The following is a 26,155-nucleotide window of genomic DNA, read 5'->3' as shown; positions in this document are numbered from 1 at the left end:
TCCCCCCGCCCTCTTGCGATGACGTCACCGCCCAAACCCTTCAGCCCTACAATCCAGTCCCCTGGCGGCTGGATTGTTTATAGCAGGTGCTAATACAATTGATCAAATATATTTAATTAAAAATAACCTTTTGACACATTTTCAAAGTTCAACCAGGCATATAAAGTAGATTTAGGTCATATATCAAGCATACGTGCAAAATTTTTAAAATCGGTTAACATTTTTGTGGAAAGATGATTTCCTTTGAAACATATACAACTTTGCTATTTGATAAGATTTTGGCTTTCTTATTTTGTGATATTTCAATATTTTGTGTATTTCATCCATATTAAATATAAAGGAAAAGAGTGGACAGACTTAGAATGAATCAGTGATCTATACATAGGCAGCATTTTGGGTAGAATTTATGATCTTTTCACAAACTTTAAACACCATAACTTGTTCCTTCACTTTATTTATTTTTTGCAAGTATAATAATAATCTGTTGCAAATATAATTAAAAGATAAATACAAATTTCATTTTTATCAAGGAAAATATCAAGCACATTATTCATTCATTCACTGAGCCGGAGTTTTTACAGTCTAAATCATACTTTGAATGTCCTTCATTAAACCACAGCCACACAGATCTTGTCTAAAGCATCAATAGTGTTGGATCTTCACAGCTTCCGCCCACCACCCTTTGTCCGTCCTGAGAAAACAAACTGATTCACGCTGGTTTACCAAATTAATCAACGTGTCTTAGTTTGAAGTAAGAGTCTTCAAACTAAGACGGAGTTTGTGTGTAGAGTCTGTGTCTACGAGAAGAGGAAGAGAGAGAACAGCACAGGCAGGAGGAGGAAGAGGAGCGGGATGGAGCAGGAGACGGAGCAGGAGAAGACGCTGGACCCCCCAATGGACGCAGCGGTGGGGTTCACTGTGGCCATGATGAAGCCGGGCGGGCTGGTGGAGATCTGCCTGCTGATCCAGTCCTGGTACTCGGACACACGGGCGTACACCCCCGGCGTGTCGGCCAACGCGCAGCCTATGCCGAAGCTCACCACCCCGGCCTCCACCCAGCGGGAGCCGTTCTTGTAAACCATGGGGCCACCAGAGTCCCCCTGCAGGAGGACAGAGGGCCTCTGTTAGCCTAGCGCACGCTGCTAAGGTACACACAGGTCTGACCTCTGACCCTGAGTGGCACGGCAGGTGAGGCCAAGGTATTCTGAGCTTATCATAAATAGCATAGCACTACTAATATGGTATAAATAGCAAAGCAAACTTAGCATAGCATAACCACCCTATCAAAGATAGCATAGAATGCTGCTAAGGATAACATGACTAGCATAGCATTATTAGCATCGGACACTAACCATGGCATAGATGGTGTGGTACACTTTTATGAATTGTATGCCCTCAAGTTATTCTTGCACTTTCTGGGCGGTATCTCCATGGTTGAATGCACTCATTGTGATGTAAGGTAAAGCCGGAGGACGGACCTGACAGGAGTCCTTCCCTCCGTCGGTGAGGCCGGCACAGATCATGTTGCTCGTGAGAATGCTGTAGGTGGTTCTGCAGTCCTGGTTGGAGACCACTGGAACCATCACCTCCTGAAGCCTCTGTGGCGCCGGCAGAGGCTCTAAACAAACAGTTACCAGTAAGGACACGTCCAGGCTAAACCAGTAAGAACACTACCAGTAAGAACACTACCTTTACCAGTAAGCACACTACCAGTAAGAACACTTCCAGTAAGAACACTACCAGTAAGAACACTTCCAGTAAGAACACTACCTTAACGAGTCAAACACTAACTTTGCCAGTAGAACACAAAATGCACCAGTAGAACTCTAACAGCAGAAGTCCACCAGTCGAGGTCTACCAGTAGAGCTCTACTGGCTCCACCACTAGAACTCGACCAGTAGAACTCGACCAGTAGAACTCTTTGAGTGCAGCTCCAACAGTAGACCTTCACCACCAGTAGTGGTCTCCCACCCCCAATAGAGCGTCTCACCCCCCGAGCCGATGGTCCCCCAGCCCGTCACCCAGGTCCCCGTCCCCGCGGGGAAGCTGGAGGCCGCCGCGGCCAGGCAGACGGGCCGGATGTAGTCGGTGAAGGTCACGGCGGCGGACAGCTGCAGCAGGCACACGTCGTTGTTGTTGGGAGTGTCGTCGTAGTCGGGGTGGTTGACGATGCGGGCCACGTTGCGGACCTCCTCGTTGGGGTTGAGGCTCTGCTGGGTGTCCCGGCCCAGGTACACCACCAGGCCTATAGTGGAGTCTCCAGCCCTGGAGGAGAGGGTGGCGTTAGAGGCGGTGGGGGGGGTTAGAGGTCAGAAGGCCTTCCCTCAGCTATGAGTGTTCTGGTTGACTGCGCCCGCCTCGATAGGAGACACTAGGAGACACTAACGAGACCCAAACAATGATAAACAACCACCAACAAACAATAATACACAAAACAATAAGGGGGAGATGATGCCTACGGCCACAAGATAGACGAGAGGAGGGGGAGAATAATGCACAATATACGTTTTATTACTTATAATAATGTATAACCATTGAATGACTTGCTTGTTGGTGGTTGGGGACATGGTGGATGTTGTTTACACCAGTCAGCTGGCTACTGTTTATACCAGTTAGTCTACTAGCCACCTGAAATCTGGTAATGCCAGTCAGGCAGCCAGCCCTGCCCGCTGTATATACATGCTGGGGAATGTGGGCATGGCCACGTGGACAAGCCCTTAATGTAAGGTGAGGCCTTTATCAAGCATGAAGGTCTTTACTCCAGAACTAACCCTAACCCTCTAGGGCAGGGGTCTTCAACGTTTTCCAGGCCAAGGACCCCCAAACTGATGGGGAGATGGAGCGGGGACCCCCTACTTATATATTGTATAAAATTGTGTTTTATATTAAACTGTCCTTCTTCTTAATTGAAGGAGCAGGCAGAGAAAAGCTCTCTCCTGCTGGGCTTTCATTAAAATCAAATACATAAAATTGTCGCGGCCGGTCCAGGTGTGTCAGGTGTACGCCCTCCTTTTTTCTTATATTCAATACTATTGTCTAGCACCTGTGGTTTACCTTTGGATGTGCGCACCACCCCTCTTTTTAGGTGTGCGCGAGAGACATACGAACGTACGCCATATATATATTACATTCTGATCGCAATATAGGAATAGATCTATTCCGATTAGAAATCAGATCAAAAGTGTCCATGTAAACGCGGCAAGTGTGTTGTATTCATGTTAATGTGTATTTAAAGACATTTCAATTCATTGAGACAATTGCGGGGGGAATAGAAAAAAATGTCTAAACAACCAAAACTTTCGTGACCCCCCTGCAGTACCTCCGCGGACCCCCTAGGGGTCGCGGACCCCCTGCTGAACACCTCTGCTCTAGGGGGTCTCCCGAGGCTGACGTCAGTCGCAGGTGTCGGTGCAGTTCTCTGCAGACTCACCCCTGGAAGCAGTGGGCCGCGGTGAGGACCCACTCCCTGTTGATCAGAGACCCTCCACAGAAATGTCTCCCCCCGCGATGAAGGCTGACCTGCCACGGCCATGTCCCGGCCGCGGCGTCCTCTCCCCCCACGATCCTGTTGTTGAGGGGGGCCATCCCACATACTAGGGAGCCAATAGAGTTAGTTACACGTCCACTCTCTAACCCCTCCCTGATGATAACTCACCTTCTGTCTAACCCCTACCTGCTCCTTAATGACCTGTCTCTGTACTGTCTAACCCCTACCTGCTCCTTAATGACCTGTCTCTGTACTGTCTAACCCCTACCTGCTCCTTAATGACCTGTCTCTGTACTGTCTAACCCCTACCTGCTCCTTAATGACCTGTCTCTGTACTGTCTAACCCCTACCTGCTCCTTAATGACCTGTCTCTGTACTGTCTAACCCCTACCTGCTCCTTAATGACCTGTCTCTGTACTGTCTAACCCCTTCCTGCTCCTTAATGACCTGTCTCTGTACTGTCTAACCCCTACCTGATCCTAAATGACCTGTCTTCCTACTGTCTAACCCTTACCTGCTCCTTAATGACCTGTCTCTGTACTGTCTAACCCCTTCCTGCTCCTTAATGACCTGTCTCTGTACTGTCTAACCCCTTCCTGCTCCTTAATGACCTGTCTCTGTACTGTCTAACCCCTTCCTGCTCAGGGTTAGGGGGTGTGGCCCTATCCATCTACATTGTGGTCACATGTTCTTCAGTCTGTGTGGGATTGTTGACGTACCGTCCAGCTGGGCGCGGGTTCCTGCAGACACAGAATGGCATTCAGATGACCAATCACAAGACGCCTCCCCCTATGAAGGAATGCCCCATGTCCTCCTGTCAGATGGTCCTTCCACCCTAACCTGACCAACCTGAACCTCTGCCCTTTGTTTTTTTGTGATCGACTTTAAGACGTATAACGAACACACTTTAGGTTTCTACCGGCGCTGCATTGGCCGTTGGGACTTGGTGGGACACTTGTTTGGAAAGGTTTTACAGGCGTGGCACTTGAAGTTCACACTCAGACTTTGGGTTTCAAGGCGCTGCGTAGAAAACGAAGGTGTTTCTAAGACGGGATCAGTGCGGAGAAGAAGGGTTCTCTCAACGAGCCCTGGAGAACTCTGGTAGAACATGCTTCTCTCTGACTTCTACGTTTGGCTTTGTCTTTCTTAAAATTATTTTCTTCATTTCTTCTGCTATGGTCCATTTAATTTACACTGGATGGATTTTATTTTTAATAATTGTTAGATAAGATCATTCTTCTTATCCTACAAATATTTGTTTGGGAAAAGGTTTCCTCTCCGCTATTGCCCTGCTATACTGTATTAGATATTTAAAGTTATATGTTTCTAATGTTTTTACTATTTAAAGACATATCTGCAGAGGATTACCTGTTTAAAGACATTTCTCTAATGTATCAGATATTTAAGATATATTTCCAATGTATTTACTATTTAAAGAGATATCCGTAGAGTATTACCTATTTAAATACATTCCTCTTCTGTTTCAGATATTTCAAGCTAATTTCAAACGTATGAACTATTTAAAGACATATCTGTAGAGTATTACCGATTTAAATACCTGTCTCATATTTTTCAGATATTTAAAGCTGTATTTCTAAAATATTAACTACCTAAAGACCTATAGAGTATTACCTACATTTCTCTGCTGATTCATATATTTAAAGACATATCTTTACTGTATGGTTATTTCAAGGAGTCTCTCTTACCTTTGAGCGTCAGGGCCAAGAGCACCAAGGCAGTGCTGATCACTCGGTTGGCCATCTTGTGTCTGTGGTGTCCACAGGAGCCTGCTCTCTGTATAGGAACGAAACTATCACCTGTCTCTAGCGCGCAGACACACCCACATACCCACACCCACCCACACACCCACATACACCCCCCCCCCCCCCCCCCCACACACACACACACACACACACACACACACACACACACACACACACGATAGTTGTCCTCCCTATTTATAGAGCAAAGTGACATGCTAATTTGTCGAATTTAACGTGTAATTTATAACATGTAACATTAATCAGGATTAGAACAATACAATACCTGTCATATATATCACACTTTTGCTTTGTTTAGTTTTATTTTGTTTGCACGCTAAGGCAATTTGTATAATACAAAAACACTATTTTACATTTACAGAAGTAAGTTCAGCTTCAAGGTAGATTGACTGCCCTTTCTCCTCCCTTGATCTCCTGATAACAGCCCTCTCTCGCCGTGGCGGGTATAGCAAATCGGGGGACCAAGGCGAAGATATGTATGGGTCCATCTCATCCGAACTTTAAATGAGAACAGAGGATTTTTTTCAAGACTGAATGGTGGATAGGCATGTAAAGCTAATCTACTTAGTACAGTGTCCTCAGAATTCTCAGAGTAAGGGTAAGCAGGTTTGTACTGTTGTGTGATTCTCTAATAGACAGGGTTATTTTCTTCCTTCATTTCTCGTCAATAGGTCATCTTGTTGGGTTGGATTCCTCGTGTATTTCTTCCATCTTATCTTGTAACACCCTTCACACGCAGGTATTTAGATTAAAACGATATAAGGGGTGGGTTTTAGAAACACGCAGTAGTCAGACAAAAGGATACAATTTAACAGTAAATATAAAGGCTGTTGCAATGATACAAGTAAAATGATACAAACAATACATAACAGTACAAATATCATCATTTAAATAGGGAATTTGGTAAACTGAATTCTTAATTGTTGTTGTAATTGAGTTTTATACACAACAGCATACTGTGTTGGCTTGTTGACTTGGATTCTTCGTTTTTTCCTTCTTATCTTGTTAAACCCTTTACAGGCAGCTATTCAGAAAGGAGCCAAGGCAAGGTGTCACACACATACATGCACACACACACACACACGCACGCACGCATGCACACACACACACACACACACACACACACACACACACACACACACACACACACACACACACACACACACACACACACACACACACACACACACACACACACACACCTGCTGCACGTGTGCTGACTTCTTGGTAACTGTAATGTCTTGCGTGCTGGTCTCCTATGTGCTCCAGTCCCATCTTGTGCTCCCGTCTTGTGCTCCTGTCTTGTGTTGTGCATGCTAGTGTCTACATTAATGCGTTGGTGCTGCATGCTTGTGCTTTATGCTGCTGTAAATGTTTATGCTGCATGTTTGTGCTTTATGCTGATGTATATCTGCTTTTATTGAATGTGTTCTGCTCTAATCTACTGCAGTTTGCACTTTTTATGATGTTTTATGTACGCAGTGTTTTATTGTCTGCATATTTTATTGTCTGTTTTCAATTGTCTGTCGATTCGTTCTTACTATGTGTTACTATATCTTCTGAGTCGACTATGTTTTTTTTTTAATCTATGTTTATACATGCATTTTATTTCTCACACACACACACACACATTATATATGCAATGTCAGAGACATTAATTTTAAAGCCTACAAATGTACCATGACTCTTGTGATGGGATTTAAAAATAATCATTTCGTTTTAAAATCCTTGTTTCATTTTGTGCTGAAAATGAACGAGCAGTCTAAGTGAACAGGACTACACATCTAGGCCTACATCAGTATTTTGTTTGATACTTGTTTTCTGTATTGTTTCCTGTTTCTTATTATTGTTCTGATGAATCTGACCTCAACGGAACATTTTTTCAGCATGACTTGAAATAATAAACACTGTCTTACTTCCTCACCTGCCTGTAAAGGGTGCAGTGGCTGCACCCTTTACAGGCAGGTATTCACAGTGGCGGATTCAGGATTTAGACTGAATGGTTGATAGGCAAATTATGGGGAAGTTTGCGGATGAGAAAAAAACATTCCCCTTTAAACCCTGCATACACTTCTTTGCTCCAAAAAAAAAGCAGAGAACACACAAAGTGTAGCACTACACAAATAGTCACGATGGCACCCAAAGGGGAATAAGGTTTCAGATAACACCTGTCTTTACCACAATGCCAGGAAAACCAACACTGTTTATATATTGATATGATATTTTTTAAGATCATAACAATATAACCAGGAAGACAAGTAGTTAGGGTAAACCCCCACAAACAGTCATATACTTAGCAAAACATCAAAAACAGCAATTTACTTAGCAAATATTGCCAAGATGAATAATTGACTTAGTATGAGTGAGGATGCAATTGGCATTGCACTTAAGATTGACATTTCAATCATTTAACAAACGAACCCATGAAGAAGATACAGGATATTGTAAGTGAATCGACATTACAGTTTAGATTGAACATTTCAAACATTCTACAAACAAACCTATGTACGAGAGAGCGAGAACGCGCGCATGCGCGCGCGAGAGAGAGTCTATGAGAGTGAAAAGATAAGATTGTTCTCCACATCACACACTTCTAGCATAGAGTCCTACTTATTGACGTCTTCTCACAGGTCTTCACCTAGTGCCACTTCACAGCTAGCTGGTTGCTGCTGCTGCTGTAGTGGCATGTTCAACGCTCTGGACGTTGTTGTTCCTGTCTGTAATCCCAACAGTAGCCGTGACAAAGTGTGTAATCTTTGGCAGCGTTGCCAAATACTTACCGGCGTCTTTTCGCCTTTTTCTTTTATTTGAGCTGCTTTGGTAAGTTTATTTCCTGACCGTTCACTTTATTTTCTCGCCTAGACTTGTCTTGCGTCGTCTCTGTTTGTGCACAGTTTTTTTGGGGCTGGTTGGGGCCCCCCTACTATGCCTCTATGTTGAAACTGCCACTGCTCTCACACACTTATTGTATGTTGTACGTCATTGCACTTTGAAATAGTACTGAAAATGTCAAACTGGTGAGACTGGTTTTGGATGATAAACAATATGGAATTTTTTCTTTCTCGTTCTTCATTGATGAAGTTGATCATATTATTCTGCTCAATAAGTTACGTGCCATGGGTCTTTTAACTGGTTTAATTAATATCTTGCTGGTAGAACTCAAACTGTTATCACTTTTTTTGGTTTTTAATGCACTCCTCGAAACAAATACAAAGGAGTACCACAGTGCTGTTCACCATCTACATAAAAAGTCAACTAACAACATTGTAATATTCATCTTTGCACAGATAATGCCATCTGGTGTTTTAATCTATAATGTTCCATCCTACAAATATGATACCAATGTATGGACATCAGGCTGACTTATCAAAGCCATGTTCTTATAAATTAAAACTCATATTGGCATGTTTCCTTGAAACCTTTGGATGCTGCCTTCCTGACAAGCATCACATATTACACAACACTGATACCCCACTACCCTCTGATACCCAAGAACTCTGATACCCCAGACTGATACCCCGCTACCCTCTGATACCCCAGAACTCTGATACCCCAGACTGATACCCCACTACCCTCTGATACCCCAGAACTCTGATACCCCAGACTGATACCCCACTACCCTCCAATACCCCAGACTGATACCCCACTACCCTCTGATACCCCAGAACTCTGATACCCCAGACTGATACCCCACTACCCTCTGATACCCCAGAACTCTGATACCCCAGACTGATACCCCACTACCCTCTGATACCCCAGAACTCTGATACCCCAGACTGATACCCCACTACCCTCCAATACCCCAGACTGATACCCCACTACCCTCTGATACCCCACTACCCTCTGATACCCCAGAATGATTCTCCACCCCCCCCTCTGATACCCCTCCCCCCTCTGATACCCCCCTCTGATACCCCACCCCCCTCTGATACCCCATTATCCTCCGATACCCCACCCCCTCTGATACCCCAGACTGATACCCCAACGCCCTCTGATACCCCACCCCGTCTGATACCCCACTCCCCTCTGATACCCCACCCCCCTCTGATACCCCCCCCCCTTGATACCCCCCCCTCTGATACCCCTCCCCCCTATGATAACCCCCCCCCTCTGATACCCCCCCCCCCTCTGATACCCCTCCCCCCTCTGATGCCCCTCCACTGATACCCCACCCCAATGATATCCCAAGTTACAAGATAAAACAGAAACATTGTTGTTATCCGAGTCTTTTTCCAAATAAATACAGCTTCATAACGAATGTGGAATAATCACACATCTACTATTATAATTGTTATTACTTTGACGTCCATTTTTTTTTTGTTATGATTATTTTTTATTATTATGATGCGACGGCTCACAGAAACCTCCATCCGGTCTCTTTCCGCCCATGCGCGTAGCCCCGCCCTGCCGCTACGTTCCATTTTGTGTCCAGCAGGACGAGCCGGGAATCGTACTGGGAACTCTATGGACCCAGGGCGTGCGGGTGATGCCTAAAACGTAAAGCGCACCACATTGATAATAAGAATAATGCACAGAAGAGTGGAGCTGCAGAACCCAGCCGCCAACAGCCTCCCCACCCCGCAGAGAGACAGCTAATGCTACCTAGCGAGCTAAGCTAGCCACCGGAGCTCCGCTGCTAGCCTTTCAGCCAGTGACCAGCCTCGGTGGAGCTAGAGGAGAAAGTCCGGGACAGAGGGCCACGACGCCGGTGTTGAGCAGCGGGCTATGAGGAGGACAGCGGACTGCTGAGTGCTAACGGCTCTTTTTACCTACCGGAGCGCAGGCACAAAACGCCGCGGTAAGGCTAGCTGCTGACAGGCTAGTTGCTATCACGCTAGCTGCTAACATGCTAGCTTTTGACAGGATGGCTGCTAACAGGCTAGTTGAACTAGCTGACAGTAGATACTGGTTCTCTTTGGATGTTGTGTCGCCCACCCTACAATAACAATAGTGAATGAAGAACATGTATAGCCCTATACATAGATACATGCATGCAAACATACACACACATAAGTATATATACATACACTGTGTCTGTATATGTATAAGTATGAATACTGCTGTTTAGTGGCCGCAGTAATTACTGAATGTATTACTATTGTAGGAATAGAATGACAGAATATTAAAGTATAGTATATTTCACTAAATGGTACAATAAAATGTAACTAAATGCAAGAGTATAGGATATGCTGAACGCTACCATAGGAGGATGATAAATACTATGGTGGTATTAACATGACTGAATACTGCAGTACAGTTGTAGGATATGACTGAGTGGTACAGTTGGTAGTAATATTTTAATATCTGAAGTCTGATAGCAGCAGGCTCAGGGTAAAGGGGGTGTTCCCCTTGTTTTAGACTAATCATGTTGCTGGAGATGGATCTGTAAGCAGGTCATTGGTGGATATACACGCGGCCAGCACTAGTTCACTAAGATGGTGTCTGTAGAGGTTTGGCTCCATGTAGACCGCTGAAGAACACACTCATCAACTCCTCCTGACAGTTTCTCCCACTAAGCGTGAACAGGTTTTCTTCACTACAAAACAGGAAACAAGGCATAGCTCCGCCCCTTGGAGTCCTGGCTCCGCCCAGAAGTTCTGCTAGAACAAGATGTGCTGAATCCTAGATTAGAAATACCATGACTGAGTACTACAGTACCTTTAGGAGGTAATACTACAGGCCAGTAGTAGTAGTAGTAGTATGAAATGATACTGCAGCAGTATGGCTGAGTGATACCGTTGTCGTAGTAGTACAAGAAGCAGCAGTATGAATAATGCAGGAGAAGTAGTAGTACTAGTAACAGCAATATTGACTGGATACAGTCCAGTAGTAAACGATGCTGCCGTTGTATTATTATGCTCCATCTCCAACGGGGACATCCTCTAGATTCTGAATATCTTTTTTAACCTTGACCTTATTTTAAAATCTTTTTCTAGCGTGCCAGTCAACTAGGCCGCGGTCCTGTGCCCAACACCCTCCATCAATATAGAACCAACACCCTCCATCAATATAGAACCAACACCCTCCATCAATATAGAACCAACACCCTCCATCAATATAGAACCAACACCCTCCATCAATATAGAACCAACACCCTCCATCAATATAGAACCAACACCCTCCATCAATATAGAACCAACACCCTCCATCAATATAGAACCAACACCCTCCATCAATATAGAACCAACACCCTCCATCAATATAGAACCAACACCCTCATCAATATAGAACCAAAACCCTCCATCAATATAGAACCAACACCCTCCATCAATATAGAACCAACACCCTCTTTATCAATGTAGAACCAACACCCTCCATCAATATAGAACCAACACCCTCCATCAATATAGAACCAACACCCTCCATCAATATAGAACCAACACCCTCCATCAATATAGAACCAACACCCTCCATCAATATAGAACCAACACCCTCCATCAATATAGAACCAACACCCTCCATCAATATAGAACCAACACCCTCCATCAATATAGAACCAACACCCTCCATCAATATAGAACCAACACCCTCCATCAATATAGAACCAACACCCTCCATCAATATAGAACCAACACCCTCCATCAATATAGAACCAACACCCTCCATCAATATAGAACCAACACCCTCCATCAATATAGAACCAACACCCTCCATCAATATAGAACCAACACCCTCCATCAATATAGAACCAACACCCTCCATCAATATAGAACCAACACCCTCTTTATCAATGTAGAACCAAAACCCTCCATCAATATAGAACCAAAACCCTCCATCAATATAGAACCAACACCCTCCATCAATATAGAACCAACACCCTCCATCAATATAGAACCAACACCCTCCATCAATATAGAACCAACACCCTCCATCAATATAGAACCAACACCCTCCATCAATATAGAACCAACACCCTCCATCAATATAGAACCAACACCCTCCATCAATATAGAACCAACACCCTCCATCAATATAGAACCAACACCCTCCATCAATATAGAACCAACACCCTCCATCAATATAGAACCAACACCCTCTTTATCAATGTAGAACCAACACCCTCCATCAATATAGAACCAACACCCTCCATCAATATAGAACCAACACCCTCCATCAATATAGAACCAACACCCTCCATCAATATAGAACCAACACCCTCCATCAATATAGAACCAACACCCTCTTTATCAATGTAGAACCAACACCCTCCATCAATATAGAACCAACACCCTCCATCAATATAGAACCAACACCCTCCATCAATATAGAACCAACACCCTCCATCAATATAGAACCAACACCCTCTCTATAAATATAGAACCAACACCCTATTTTTAAACATAGAACCAATACCCTCTATCAACATATATAAACTAACACTCTGGTCCCTGTGTCTCTCTCTCCCTCCCTCCCTGTCACCTCCTATGTCTCTCGTCCCTGTGTCTCTCTCCCTCTCTCCGTCTCTCGCCCCCGTGTGGTCTCTCTCCCCGACCCTGTGGCTCTCCCTTTTGTCTCTCGCCCAGGCCCTGGCCATGCCCTCGAGTGTCCGGGCCGGCAGTCTGAAGGACCCTGATGTGGCGGAGCTCTTCTACCGAGAGGACCCTGAGAAGCTGTTCGCCGACCTGCGGGAGATCGGCCATGGCAGCTTCGGAGCCGTCTACTTTGTGAGTTCATCTTATACCACAGGACTGACGGTGCAGACGCCCAGTGATAGGCCGAGGGCCCTGGAGGGGGTCTGGTCCGGAGGGGTTCTGGTCCTAACGTTCTGTGGGTCTCACGTCGTCTTGTCTCCTCAGGCCCGCGACATCCGCAACAATGAGGTGGTGGCCATCAAGAAGATGTCCTACAGCGGCAAGCAGACCAACGAGGTACCGCCTGGGGGGACAAGGGGTGGAGGTGGAGAGGGTGGGGGTGGTCAGGATGGGGGGGGACAGGGTAGAGGGGATGGTGTGAGGGTTGGGGTGGAGTTGGGAAGGGTGGAGGTGTGACTGTGTTGCTGTGCCTCCAGAAATGGCAGGACATCATCAAGGAGGTCAAGTTCCTTCAGAAGCTGAGACACCCCAACACCATCGAGTACCGAGGATGTTACCTCCGGGAGCACACCGCATGGGTGAGTCCGTCCGTCTGTCGGTCGGTCCGTTTGTCCGTCCGTCCGTCCGTCTGTCCGTCTGTCTGTCGGTCGGTCTGTGGGTTGACTAGAAAGGAGGCAGGGTTGAGGAACTATTCACTCATCAACGTTTCTTCCGTCTCCAGCTGGTGATGGAGTATTGCTTAGGATCGGCCTCGGACCTCCTGGAAGGTACGGACTCCATTATCACTCTTCTGTCTCAATACTGTCTCTAGTGTTGGCTTCTACTGTCTCCATACTGCCTCTAGTGTCTCTAGGGTCGGTCTCTAGTAGAGCCCGACCGATATAGGATTTTTAAGGCCGATACCGATATGAATATTTTGTGATTTAAAAATCCGATATGCCGATATATCGGCCAATATATATATATAAAAAAAAAAAAACAGAAACACGCGACAAAACAAACAGATTTCCCTAACATTGGTTATTTGTAGTTATCCTTTAAATCCTTTTCACTCTCATCTAACACCTAACAACAGCAAAACTGGACATGGTATTCATGAATTAAGTCATGCTTATCGACTTTAGAGCATTGATGGGGATGTTCTTTTAATTGCTATCAAGCAATGTATGTCTCGTGACAGTTGCCAACTTACCATGAACACACTTGCATACATGAACAACACCGATGATCTCTGTCGATCTCCGTCGTTCACTCTTCCTAACTCTGGCTGAATCAGCGGGTTTGGGGCGTTAGAGCGCCCTCTGATGGACAAACATTTTTTTTTTATTATTCATTTATTGGCCATTATAAATGCCGATACCGAATAGTTTGAAAAATGCCTAATATTGGCAGATAATATCAGCCTGCCGATATATCGGTCGGTCTCTAGTGTCTCTAGTGTCGGTCTCTAGTGTCTCTAGTGTCGGTCTCTAGTGTCGGTCTCTAGTGTCGGTCTCTAGTGTCGGTCTCTAGTGTCGGTCTCTAGTGTCGGTCTCTAGTTTCGGTCTCTAGTGTTGGTCTCTAGTGTTGGTCTCTAGTTTTGGTCTCTAGTGTCGGTCTCTAGTGTCTCTAGTGTCGGTCTCTAGTGTCGGTCTCTAGTGTCGGTCTCTAGTTTCGGTCTCTAGTGTCTCCAGTGTCGGTCTCTAGTGTCTCTAGTGTCGGTCTCTAGTGTCGGTCTCTAGTGTCGTCTCTAGTGTTGGTCTCTAGTGTCGGTCTCTAGTGTCGGTCTCTAGTTTCGGTCTCTAGTGTCTCTAGTGTCGGTCTCTAGTGTTGGTCTCTAGTGTCTCTAGTGTCGGTCTCTAGTGTCGGTCTCTAGTGTCGGTCTCTAGTTTCGGTCTCTAGTTTCGGTCTGTAGTGTCTCTAGTGTCGGTCTCTAGTGTCTCTAGTGTCGGTCTCTAGTTTCGGTCTCTAGTGTTGGTAAAGTGTTCGCCGGGTCTGGTGTTTCTATTAACGCGTTGTTTTCTCTCAGTCCACAAGAAGCCTCTGCAGGAGATGGAGATAGCAGCCATTACCCATGGTGCACTGCAGGGGCTGGCATACCTCCACTCACACAACATGATCCACAGGTGAGACTTCGAACATTAGAATAATGTTTAATCAATCGATGAGGCTGGTTTAACCCTTTAAACCGGCTGGTTTAACCCTTTACACCGCCTGGTTTAAACCGGCTGGTTTAACCCTGCTGACCCAGCAAGGTGGGGCGTATATTTCCTGATCCGTGGTGGTTGTGGGTTCCTTTCCCTGCAGGGACGTTAAGGCGGGAAACATTCTGCTGACGGAGCCGGGGCTGGTGAAGCTGGGAGACTTTGGCTCCGCCTCCATCGTGGCTCCAGCCAACTCCTTCGTTGGCACCCCCTACTGGTGAGACCTCGAACTACACAGGAGACGTTATTAATGAGGACGCTGTGATACATAGTTCTCACTGTGTGTGTGTGTGTGTGTGTGTCAGGATGGCTCCCGAGGTGATTCTGGCGATGGACGAAGGGCAGTACGACGGGAAGGTGGACGTGTGGTCGCTGGGCATCACCTGCATAGAGCTAGGTAAGCTAATGCTAGCTACTTAGAGCTGGGAAAGCTAATGCTAGCTACATAGAGCTGGGTAAGCTAATGCTAGCTGCATGGAGCTGGGTACGCTAATGCTAGCTGCAGAGAGCTGGGTAAGCTAATGCTAGCTGTGGGTAAGCTAACGCTAGCTACTTAGAGCTGGGAAAGCTAATGCTAGCTACATAGAGTTAGGTAAGCTAATGCTAGCTGCATAACGCTAGGTGTGCTAAGACTAATGGTATAGATCTCAGTAAGCTGATGCTATGTGTGTGTGTAGCGGAGAGGAAGCCTCCGCTGTTCAACATGAACGCCATGAGCGCGTTGTACCACATCGCCCAGAACGAGAGCCCGGTCCTGAGCTCCAACCACTGGTGAGGAGACCTGTCTCTCTGTCTTTCTGTCCCTCTCAGTTTTGTCAGTTTCTCTTTTGGTATGTCTGTCTGTTTCTCTCTGTCTGTCTCTTTTGTTATCTGTCTGTCTGTCTGTCTCTCGGTCCGTCTATAATGTATGACAACATGTTGTAACCGTAGACCCTAAAGTCCTAAAGACAGAGCATCTGTGACATAAGTTTACTAGGGCTGGGTAAAAATATCCATTAATCAATGCACTGCAATTTATTTGTTCTCGATTCAATTTCGATTTTTTGAAATAGATTATTTCCATAGAAAAATAAAAAAGAAGCATATTCAGTCATTGTAATCTAGAAAAAAGTATGCCTAAATGTACATGCCCTTTACATTTGTCCATGCTATGATTATTGCTTTCATGCTGCAAGTTTAGCTCAGGAACAATACTATGCAATGGTGTATTCCCTTTTTGCTAGTTAAAGCACAATGTAATCGTTAATTCATTTTGAAATGGTTAATTCCAAATAATATTTAGGTATTTTTGTCATCTGCACGTATTATTGAATCGATATCGAAGCAATTGGATCAATATCGAATCGATATCGAATCAAGACATAAAGAATCAAATTTAATTGATTGTGAGGTACCTGGCAATACCCAGCCCTAAAGTTTACACGCTGCTTACAGGTTGTAGATTTCCATTTGTGCAACAATTTCTTTAACCAGCAGTGGACGCGACCATATTTCACCCATTCTGGGCGGGACTTGAATGTTGGCCTGGCAGCAGTCTCACCCAGAGCCTCACGAACAGACGCCATAGTCTGGGTAGAATGTAGTAGAAGTATTTGTATAATGAGTGGTAATGTGTTTATTTTGACAGGTCTGATTATTTGCGTAACTTTGTCGACTCCTGCCTGCAGAAGATTCCCCAGGACAGACCAACCTCTGATATCCTGCTGAATGTAAAACACACACCCTGACACACACACAGAGACACACACACACAGAGACACACACACACACACACACAGAGACACACACAAAGACACACACACACAGAGACACACACACACACAGAGACACACACAGAGACACACACAAAGATACACGCACACAAACACACAGACACACATACACATACACAGACACACATACACACACGCACAGACACACACACACAGAGACAAACACACAGAGACAAACACACACAGAGACACACACACAAAGACACACGCACACAAACACACACAGAGACACACACACACACAGAGAGCAGTGGATAAAGACACCCCCTCCTCTGTCCTTCCAGCACCGCTTCCTGTGCAGGGAGCGCCCGGTTACCGTGGTGATGGACCTGATCGCGCGGACAAAGGAGGCAGTGCGGGAGCTGGACAACCTACAGTACCGCAAGATGAAGAAGATCCTCTTCCAGGAGACGCACAACAACGGGCCGACGCCGGAGGGGGCGGAGGACGAGGAGGTGAGGAGGAGGGGGAGGAGATGAGGAGGGAGGAGGGAGGACGAGGAGATGAGGAGGGGGGAGGAGGAGGACGAGGAGGTAGGGAGGAGGAGGACGAGGAGGTGAGGAGGAGGTGAGGAGGGAGGAGGAGGACGAGGAGGTGAGGAGGAGGGAGGAGGTAGGAAGGAGGTGGGGGAGGGGGAGGAGGGGGGGAGGAGGACGACGAGGAGGTGAGGAGGTAGGGGGGAGGGGGAGGAGGTGAGGAGGAGGAGGGAGGAGGTAGGAAGGAGGACGAGGAGGTGGAAGAGATGAGGACGGAGAGGAGGAGATGAGGAAGGAGGAGGAGGAGGATTCTCTGAAATGTGACCTAACCTAGAGGCCAGAGCTTTAGAGAACAGAAGGAGTCGCCTCGCGGCTCATAACAATATAATTATTACAGTACACATTATGGCTGCGTTCACATCTAGCGTTTTTTTAAATCTGCCAGCGCTTGTTTTACATTATATTCCTATGGAGCAGAGCGTTTCTGGAAAAAGTCACGGCCGCTTTTTTAAACGCCTCTCCCAGCGTTTTTTTCTGCCATACGGAGCGTTGAAAAAAGTTCAACTTTCAGGAAGAAAGCGGCCGACGTCAGGCGTCTTTTGGGCAACTGACCAATCACAAGCGGAACATTGACACTTCGTCACGAAGGAAACTCTCAACTGTCAAAACAAGAAACAATGGCAGACAAATCACTCGGGAAAGTGCCGGTGGAGCGATTAATAGTTTTAATTACAGAACATGTCGAGATCTACAACATGTCTAATGGGCTCTAGCCTGGATAGGTAGTAGGCGAGTAACGTCGGGTCTAGAATGGATTCGTTGCTAGGCGATAGTAAAAAACGCTCTCGGCGCTTTTAGGGCCAAAAACGCTGCCAGCTTTTCTTTTTGTTGAAAAAGCGGTAGGCTCAACTTTTCCCTATTACAAAAAACGCTAGATGTGAACGTGGCCTATGAAGGGAAGTAATGTGTGTACTAATGTGTCGTGTATATTAATGTTCAGGAGGCCGAGCAGTACTTGTTGCGGACTGGGACGGTGAACAGTCTGGAGAGCTCCCAGTCCGTTCCCAGCATGTCCATCAGCGCCAGCTCCCAGAGCAGCTCCGTCACCAGTCTGGCCGACGCCTCCGACCACAGCGACGAGATGGCCATGATGGGGGAGGGGGAGCACACCGTCACCTCCAACAGCTCCGTCATCCACCGTCCCTCTGTACGTAGTACACACCATACACACTATGAACAACATCAGTCATGATGACCTGTCTCTCTGATAACCCGTCTCTCTCTCAGGGTCATGATAACATCTATGACGACCCCTACCAGCCTGAGATGGACCAGCCGCTGGCTCCGTCGGCCGGGCGGCGCCGGGCGTACTACCGCAACAGAGACCACTTCGCCACCATCCGCACCGCCTCCCTGGTGAGACGCTGACCGCCACTATGACCTCATCGTGAGAGGACGAGGAGCTATGACCTCATCGTGAGAGAACGAGGAGCTGTGACCTCATCGTGAGAGGACGAGGAGCTATGACATCGTTATAGAACGAGGAGCTATGATGGAACGAGGAACTATGATGTCATCATGTTGGAATGAGGAGCTATGATGTCATCTTGATAGAATGAGCAGTATGACATCATTGTGATAGAACAAAGAGCTATGACATCGTGATAGAAAAAAGAGCTATGACATCGTTATAGGACAAAGAGCTATGACGTCATCGTGAGAGAACAAAGAGCTATGACGTCATCGTGATAGAACAAAGAGCTATGACGTCATCGTGATAGAACGTAGAGCTATGACGTCATCGTGAGAGAACAAAGAGCTATGACGCCATCGTGGTAGAACGAAGAGCTATGATATCATCGTGAGGGAACAAAGCTATGACGTCATCGTGATAGAACGAAGAGCTATGATGTCATCGTTAGAGAACGAAGAGCTATGATGTCATCGTTAGAGAATGAAGAGCTATGACGTCATCGTGGGAGAACGAGGAACTATGATGTCATCGTGATGGAATGAGGAACTCGTTCTAATCATGTTGGATGCATATAAAAACCAATGACATCATGGTTCTGACTGTCCTCTCTCTGGTCCTCAGGTGACTCGTCAGATCCAGGAGCACGAGCAGGGCTCTGCACTGAGGGAGCAGATGTCAGGGTAGGACACACACACACACACACACACACCCCTGTGTTCCGATGTGCATGAGTCTGACCCCTGACCTTCTGACCCCTGCAGGTACAAGCGCATGCGGCGGCAGCACCAGAAGCAGCTGATGGGTCTGGAGAACAAGCTGAGGTCTGAGATGGACGAGCACCAGCTGAGGCTGGACAAGGAGCTGGAGGGGCAGAGGGGCAGCTTCTCTGGGGAGGGGGACAAGCTGACCAAGAAGCACCACGCCATCCTGGACAAGGAGGTGAGAGGGGGAGGAGGAGGGGGAGGAGGGGGAGGGGGAGGAGGGGGGAGACAACCCGACCAAGAAGCACCACACCATCCTGGACAAGGAGGTGAGGGGGGGGGGGGGGGGGGGGGGACATGAGACGAAGCACCCCCCAGGTGACGGCAGCGGGAGGGAAAGAGGCTTAGACGAAGCAACCTTACGAATCGTAACAGCTCCGAGTGAAAGGCCTATAGCTGAGCCGTAGAAGGGGTCCCCGACTCAACACAGAGTGAGCCCCTGGACATGGCTAACATGTAGAAACTGTTAAGAGGTCAGCTCTACCAGGACAGGTAGAGCTGACCTGGTGTAGAGCTGACCCGGTGTAGAGGTGACCCGGTGTAGAGCTGACCCGGTGTAGAGCTGACCCGGTGTAGGGCTGACCCGGTGTAGGGCTGACCCGGTGTAGGGCTGACCCGGTGTAGGGCTGACCCGGTGTAGAGCTGACCCGGTGTAGGGCTGACCCGGTGTAGGGCTGACCCGGTGTAGGGCTGACCCGGTGTAGGGCTGACCCGGTGTAGAGCTGACCTGGTGTCGAGCTGACCCGGTGTAGAGCTGACCTGGTGTAGAGGTGACCCGGTGTAGAGGTGACCCGGTGTAGAGCTGACCCGGTGTAGAGCTGACCTGGTGTATCATGTATGCGTGTGGTGTCATCTCCAGATGAAGGCGGCGCTGGCGGAGGAGAAGAAGTTCCAGCAGCACATCCTGACCCAGCAGAAGAAGGAGCTCACCAGCCTCCTGGAGTCCCAGAAGAGGCAGTACCGCCAACGCAAGGACCAGCTCAAAGAGGTACTAACCTTAACCTTAACTAGCACACACTAACTAACCAGGACCAGATCAAGAGCTCTGCTAACCAGACCCCCCCAGGAGCCGACCTCTGTATTGTGTCTAACGTGGCTCCTTCTCCCCAGGAGCTGAACGAGAACCAGTCCACGCCGAAGCGGGAGAAGCAGGAGTGGCTGGTGCGGCAGAAGGAGTGCATGCAGCAGATGCAGGCGGAGGAGGAGGCGGGGCTACTGCGGCGGCAGCGGCAGTACTACGAGCTGCAGTGCCGCCAGTACAAGAGGAAGATGCTGCTGGCGCGGCACAACCTGGAGCAGGACCTGCTCAGAGAGGTACCGCACGCTACTGCCTGGAGAACCTCGTAGAGGTACCGCACGTTACTGCCTGGAGAACCTAGTAGAGGTACCGCACGCTACTGCCTAGAGAACCTCGTAGAGGTACCTCATGTTACTGCCTGGAGAACCTGTGGGATCTAGGTGTACAGAGGCGAGGTTCTAGGTATGAGTAGAGGTTCTAAGTGTGTAGAGGTTCTAGGTGTATAGAGTAGAGGTTCTGGGTTGTTGAGGTTCTAGGTGTGTATAGAGTAGAGGTTCCAGGTGTGCATAGAGTAGAGGTTCTAGGTGTAGAGGTTCTAGGTGTATAGCGTAGAGGTTCTAGTAGAGGTTCTAGGTGTGCATAGAGTAGAGGTTCTTGGTTGTAGAGGTTCTAGGTGTATAGCGTAGAGGTTCTAGGTGTGCATAGAGTAGAGGTTCTTGGTTGTAGAGGTTCTAGGTGTCTAAAGGTCCATGATGCCCCCCCTCCCCCAGGACCTGAACAAGAAGCAGACGCTGAAGGACCTGGAGTGCGCCATGCTGCTGCGGCACCACGAGTCCACCCAGGAGCTGGAGTTCAGGCAGCTGGGCCTGGTGCAGCGCACGCGGGCGGAGCTGATCCGCACCCAGCACCAGACGGAGCTCACCAACCAGATGGAGTACAACAAGAGGAGGGAGCAGGAGCTGAGGCAGAAGCACGCCGTGGAGGTCCGGCAGCAGCCCAAGAGCCTGAAGGTAGGGGAGGGCGGAGCTCATCACCGTGACCCCATCGTGACCCCATCGTGACCCCATCGTGACCCCATCGTGATGACCCCATCATGACCTCATCATGAACTCCCCATGACCTCCGGTTCCCCTCCCCTCCAGACGAAGGAGCTCCAGATCAAGCGCCAGTTCCAGGACACGTGTAAGATCCAGACGCGGCAGTACAAGGCCCTGAGGAACCACCTGCTGGAGACCACGCCCAAGGCCGACCACAAGGCGGTGCTCAAGAGGCTGAAGGAGGAGCAGACCCGCAAGCTGGCCATCCTGGCCGAGCAGTACGACCACTCCATCAACGACATGCTCTCCACGCAGGCTGTGAGTAAGGCAAGCTACCCCGCGCACCACCACACGGCACTGCCTTTACCACAGCACCACCACCACGCACTGCTCCACCCACCACCACACGGCACTGCCTTTACCACAGCACCACCACCACGCACTGCTCCACCCACCACCACACCGCCACTCCCTGTACCACAGCACCACCACCACGCACTGCTCCACCCACCACCACACGGCACTGCCTGTACCACAGCACCACCACCACGCACTGCTCCACCCACCACCACACCGCCACTCCCTGTACCACAGCACCACCACCACGCACTGCTCCACCCACCACCACACGGCACTGCCTGTACCACAGCACCACCACCACGCACTGCTCCACCCACCACCACACCGCCACTCCCTGTACCACAGCACCACCACCACGCACTGCTCCACCCACCACCACACCGCCACTCCCTGTACCACAGCACCACCACCACGCACTGCTCCACCCACCACCACACGGCACTGCCTGTACCACAGCACCACCACCACGCACTGCTCCACCCACCACCACACCGCCACTCCCTGTACCACAGCACCACCACCACGCACTGCTCCACCCACCACCACACCGCCACTCCCTGTACCACAGCACCACCACCACGCACTGCTCCACCCACCACCACACGGCACTCCCTGTACCACAGCACCACCACCACGCACTGCTCCACCCACCACCACACGGCACTGCCTGTACCACAGCACCACCACCACGCACTGCTCCACCCACCACCACACGGCACTGCCTGTACCACAGCACCACCACCACGCACTGCTCCACCCACCACCACACCGCCACTCCCTGTACCACAGCACCACCACCACGCACTGCTCCACCCACCACCACACCGCCACTCCCTGCACCACAGCACCACCACCACGCACTGCTCCACCCACCACCACACGGCCACTCCCTGTACCACAGCACCACCACCACGCACTGCTCCACCCACCACCACACCGCCACTCCCTGCACCACAGCACCACCACCACGCACTGCTCCACCCACCACCACACGGCCACTCCCTGTACCACAGCACCACCACCACGCACTGCTCCACCCACCACCACACGGCCACTCCCTGTACCACAGCACCACCACCACGCACTGCTCCACCCACCACCACACGGCCACTCCCTGTACCACAGCACCACCACCACGCACTGCTCCACCCACCACCACACCGCCACTCCCTGTACCACAGCACCACCACCACGCACTGCTCCACCCACCACCACACGGCCACTCCCTGTACCACAGCACCACCACCACGCACTGCTCCACCCACCACCACACGGCCACTCCCTGTACCACAGCACCACCACCACGCACTGCTCCACCCACCACCACACCGCCACTCCCTGCACCACAGCACCACCACCACGCACTGCTCCACCCACCACCACACGGCCACTCCCTGTACCACAGCACCACCACCACGCACTGCTCCACCCACCACCACACGGCCACTCCCTGTACCACAGCACCACCACCACGCACTGCTCCACCCACCACCACACGGCCACTCCCTGTACCACAGCACCACCACCACGCACTGCTCCACCCACCACCACACCGCCACTCCCTGTACCACAGCACCACCACCACGCACTGCTCCACCCACCACCACACGGCCACTCCCTGTACCACAGCACCACCACCACGCACTGCTCCACCCACCACCACACGGCCACTCCCTGTACCACAGCACCACCACCACGCACTGCTCCACCCACCACCACACGGCACTGCCTGTACCACAGCACCACCACCACGCACTGCTCCACCCACCACCACACGGCACTGCCTGTACCACAGCACCACCACCACGCACTGCTCCACCCACCACCACACGGCCACTCCCTGCACCACAGCACCACCACCACGCACTGCTGCACCCACCACCACACCGCCACTCCCTGCACCACATCCCCCACTCCCAACCCGCCCACCAGCACATCAACACCACCCTCCACACCTCCAGCCGTGGCTCCATCCTATCGGAGTGCTCAGCTGAAGATACATCGAGTCTGGGTTTGTGTCCACAGCTGCGATTGGACGAGAGCCAGGAGGCGGAGTACCAGGTGCTGCGCATGCAGCTGCAGCAGGAGCTGGAGCTGCTGAACGCCTACCAGAGCAAGATCAAGATGCACAGCGACTCCCAGCACGACCGCGAGGCCAAGGACCTGGAGCAGAGAGTCTCCATCCGCAGGGCGCTGCTGGAGCAGAGGGTGGGTCGCTGGTGGGGTTAGACAGTACAGACACAGGTCGGTAAGGTGGGGTTAGACAGTACAGACACAGGTCGGTAGGGTGGGGTTAGACGGTACAGACACAGGTCGGTAGGGTGGGGTTAGACAGTACAGACACAGGTCGGTAAGGTGGGGTTAGACGGTACAGACACAGGTCGGTAGGGTGGGGTTAGACAGTACAGACACAGGTCGGTAGGGTGGGGTTAGACAGTACAGACACAGGTCGGTAGGGTGGGGTTAGACAGTACAGACACAGGTCGGTAGGGTGGGGTTAGACAGTACAGACACAGGTCGGTAAGGTGGGGTTAGACGGTACAGACACAGGTCGGTAGGGTGGGGTTAGACAGTACAGACACAGGTCGGTAGGGTGGGGTTAGACAGTACAGACACAGGTCGGTAAGGTGGGGTTAGACAGTACAGACACAGGTCGGTAGGGTGGGGTTAGACAGTACAGACACAGGTCGGTAGGGTGGGGTTAGACAGTACAGACACAGGTCGGTAAGGTGGGGTTAGACAGTACAGACACAGGTCGGTAAGGTGGGGTTAGACGGTACAGACACAGGTCGGTAAGGTGGGGTTAGACAGTAGACACAGATCAGTGAGGTAGGGGTTAGACAGTAGAGACAGATAAGTGAGGTAGGGGTTAGAGAGTAGAGACACAGGTCAGTGAGGTGGGGGTTAGAAAGGAGAGACGGGTCAGTGAGGTGGGGGTTAGGCAGTAGACACAGGTCAGTGAGGTGGGGGTTAGACAGTAGAGACAGGTCAGTGAGGTGGGGGTTAGGCAGTAGAGACAGGTCAGTGAGGTGGGGGTTAGGCAGTAGAGACAGGTCGGTGAGGTGGGGGTTAGGCAGTAGAGACAGGTCGGTGAGGTGGGGGTTAGGCAGTAGAGACAGGTCGGTGAGGTGGGGGTTAGGCAGTAGAGACAGGTCGGTGAGGTGGGGGTTAGGCAGTAGAGACAGGTCGGTGAGGTGGGGGTTAGGCAGTAGAGACAGGTCAGTGAGGTGGGGGTTAGGCAGTGTCTGACGCTGTGTGTCCCCAGATCGAGGAGGAGATGCTGTCCCTGCAGAACGAGCGCTCGGAGCGGATCCGCACGCTGCTGGAGCGGCAGGCCCACGAGATGGAGGCCTTCGACTCGGAGAGCATGCGCCTGGGCTTCAGCGGCATGGCGCTGTCGGGCGCGCCGGGCGAGGCCTTCAGCCAGGGCTACCCCGCGCCCGCCGCCGCCGCGCCGCCCCCCCCCGGGGGCTCCTCCGCCTGGCCCTCCCGCCCCGTCCCTCGCTCCGGGAGCCACTGGAGCCACGGGGCCCACGGTCCCGGCGGCCCCGGCGGGCCCGTCCCCCCCTGGCGGAGCGGCGGGGGGGGGTTCAGCCGGGCGGAGTCCGTCAACTCCTCCCACGGGCTGGGCCGCGACGGCGAGCTCAGCCTGGGCAGCAGAGCTCACCCTTCGTCGTCCTCTTCCTCACACCACCACCAACACCACCACCACCACCACCAGCAGCCGCAGCAGCAGCAGCACCATCAGCACTACCTCCCCCAACACTACCAGCACCACCAGAGCACCCCCCAGCTGTACCGCGACCTCGACCGCGACCCCCACCCTCACCGAGACCCCAGGGAGCACCGCGACCCCCACCTCCACCCCCACCGCGACCCCCACCCCCACCGGGACCCCAGAGACCACCGCGAGGCCCGGGAGAGGGAGCGGAGCCGGGCCCACTACTCCCACCTCCTCTCCACCCACGCCTCCGCCCAATCACTGGCTCTCCTCCCCCCTCCTCCCCCTCCCCCGCCCATCTCCCTCTCCTCCTCCTCCCCGCCCTCCTCCGCCTCCTCGTCCTCCTCCTCCCAGGGGGGCTACGGGGGCCTGGGGCTCCGGGGCCTCAGGAACAGCCCCCAGCCTCTGAGGAGGACCGCCTCGGGGGGGCCCGCCGGGGGGGGGGGTGGGGGGAGCGACGGGGGGCTCAGCAGGAGCACCTCCGTCACCTCCCACATCTCCAACGGCTCCCACCTCTCCTACTCCTAACCCCACCCCCCCCCACCTCCTAACC

At 50.5% G+C, this 26,155-nt stretch overlaps 2 protein-coding genes across 4 annotated transcripts; one reads left to right on the top strand and one right to left on the bottom strand.

Moving 5' to 3' along the window:
- Window positions 1-97: 97 nt before the first annotated feature.
- Window positions 98-8,172, bottom strand: LOC115531711 (serine protease 27). 2 transcript variants are annotated; one of them, XM_030341114.1, is made up of 7 exons: window positions 8,049-8,172; window positions 5,194-5,281; window positions 4,207-4,227; window positions 3,431-3,593; window positions 1,991-2,265; window positions 1,479-1,618; window positions 98-1,100 (listed from the first exon to the last, which is right to left on the bottom strand). In XM_030341114.1, the coding sequence occupies exons 2-7, from the start codon at window positions 5,246-5,248 to the stop codon at window positions 798-800; spliced, it is 957 nt and encodes a 318-aa protein (XP_030196974.1). In that variant the 5' UTR covers window positions 5,249-5,281; window positions 8,049-8,172; the 3' UTR covers window positions 98-797. The 2 variants fall into 2 exon arrangements, with proteins under 2 accessions (XP_030196974.1, XP_030196980.1); XM_030341120.1 differs by lacking the exon at window positions 8,049-8,172 and having other exon boundaries at window positions 5,194-5,287.
- Window positions 8,173-9,649: 1,477 nt separating this feature from the next.
- Window positions 9,650-26,155, top strand: taok2a (TAO kinase 2a). Of its 2 annotated transcripts, none has more exons than XM_030340659.1 (21): window positions 9,650-10,066; window positions 12,792-12,932; window positions 13,065-13,136; window positions 13,277-13,378; window positions 13,522-13,567; window positions 14,809-14,905; window positions 15,087-15,200; window positions 15,289-15,380; window positions 15,661-15,754; window positions 16,611-16,692; window positions 17,040-17,210; window positions 18,232-18,438; window positions 18,519-18,647; window positions 19,327-19,385; window positions 19,467-19,644; window positions 20,326-20,454; window positions 20,577-20,780; window positions 21,255-21,494; window positions 21,627-21,848; window positions 23,907-24,089; window positions 25,147-26,155. In XM_030340659.1, the coding sequence occupies exons 2-21, from the start codon at window positions 12,801-12,803 to the stop codon at window positions 26,128-26,130; spliced, it is 3,537 nt and encodes a 1,178-aa protein (XP_030196519.1). In that variant the 5' UTR covers window positions 9,650-10,066; window positions 12,792-12,800; the 3' UTR covers window positions 26,131-26,155. The 2 variants fall into 2 exon arrangements, with proteins under 2 accessions (XP_030196519.1, XP_030196528.1); XM_030340668.1 differs by having other exon boundaries at window positions 21,627-21,839; window positions 25,147-26,130.

This window comes from Gadus morhua, chromosome 2, assembly GCF_902167405.1.
Source record: "Gadus morhua chromosome 2, gadMor3.0, whole genome shotgun sequence".
Lineage (NCBI taxonomy): Eukaryota > Metazoa > Chordata > Actinopteri > Gadiformes > Gadidae > Gadus > Gadus morhua.
This window is presented reverse-complemented; position numbering and strand designations above follow the sequence as displayed.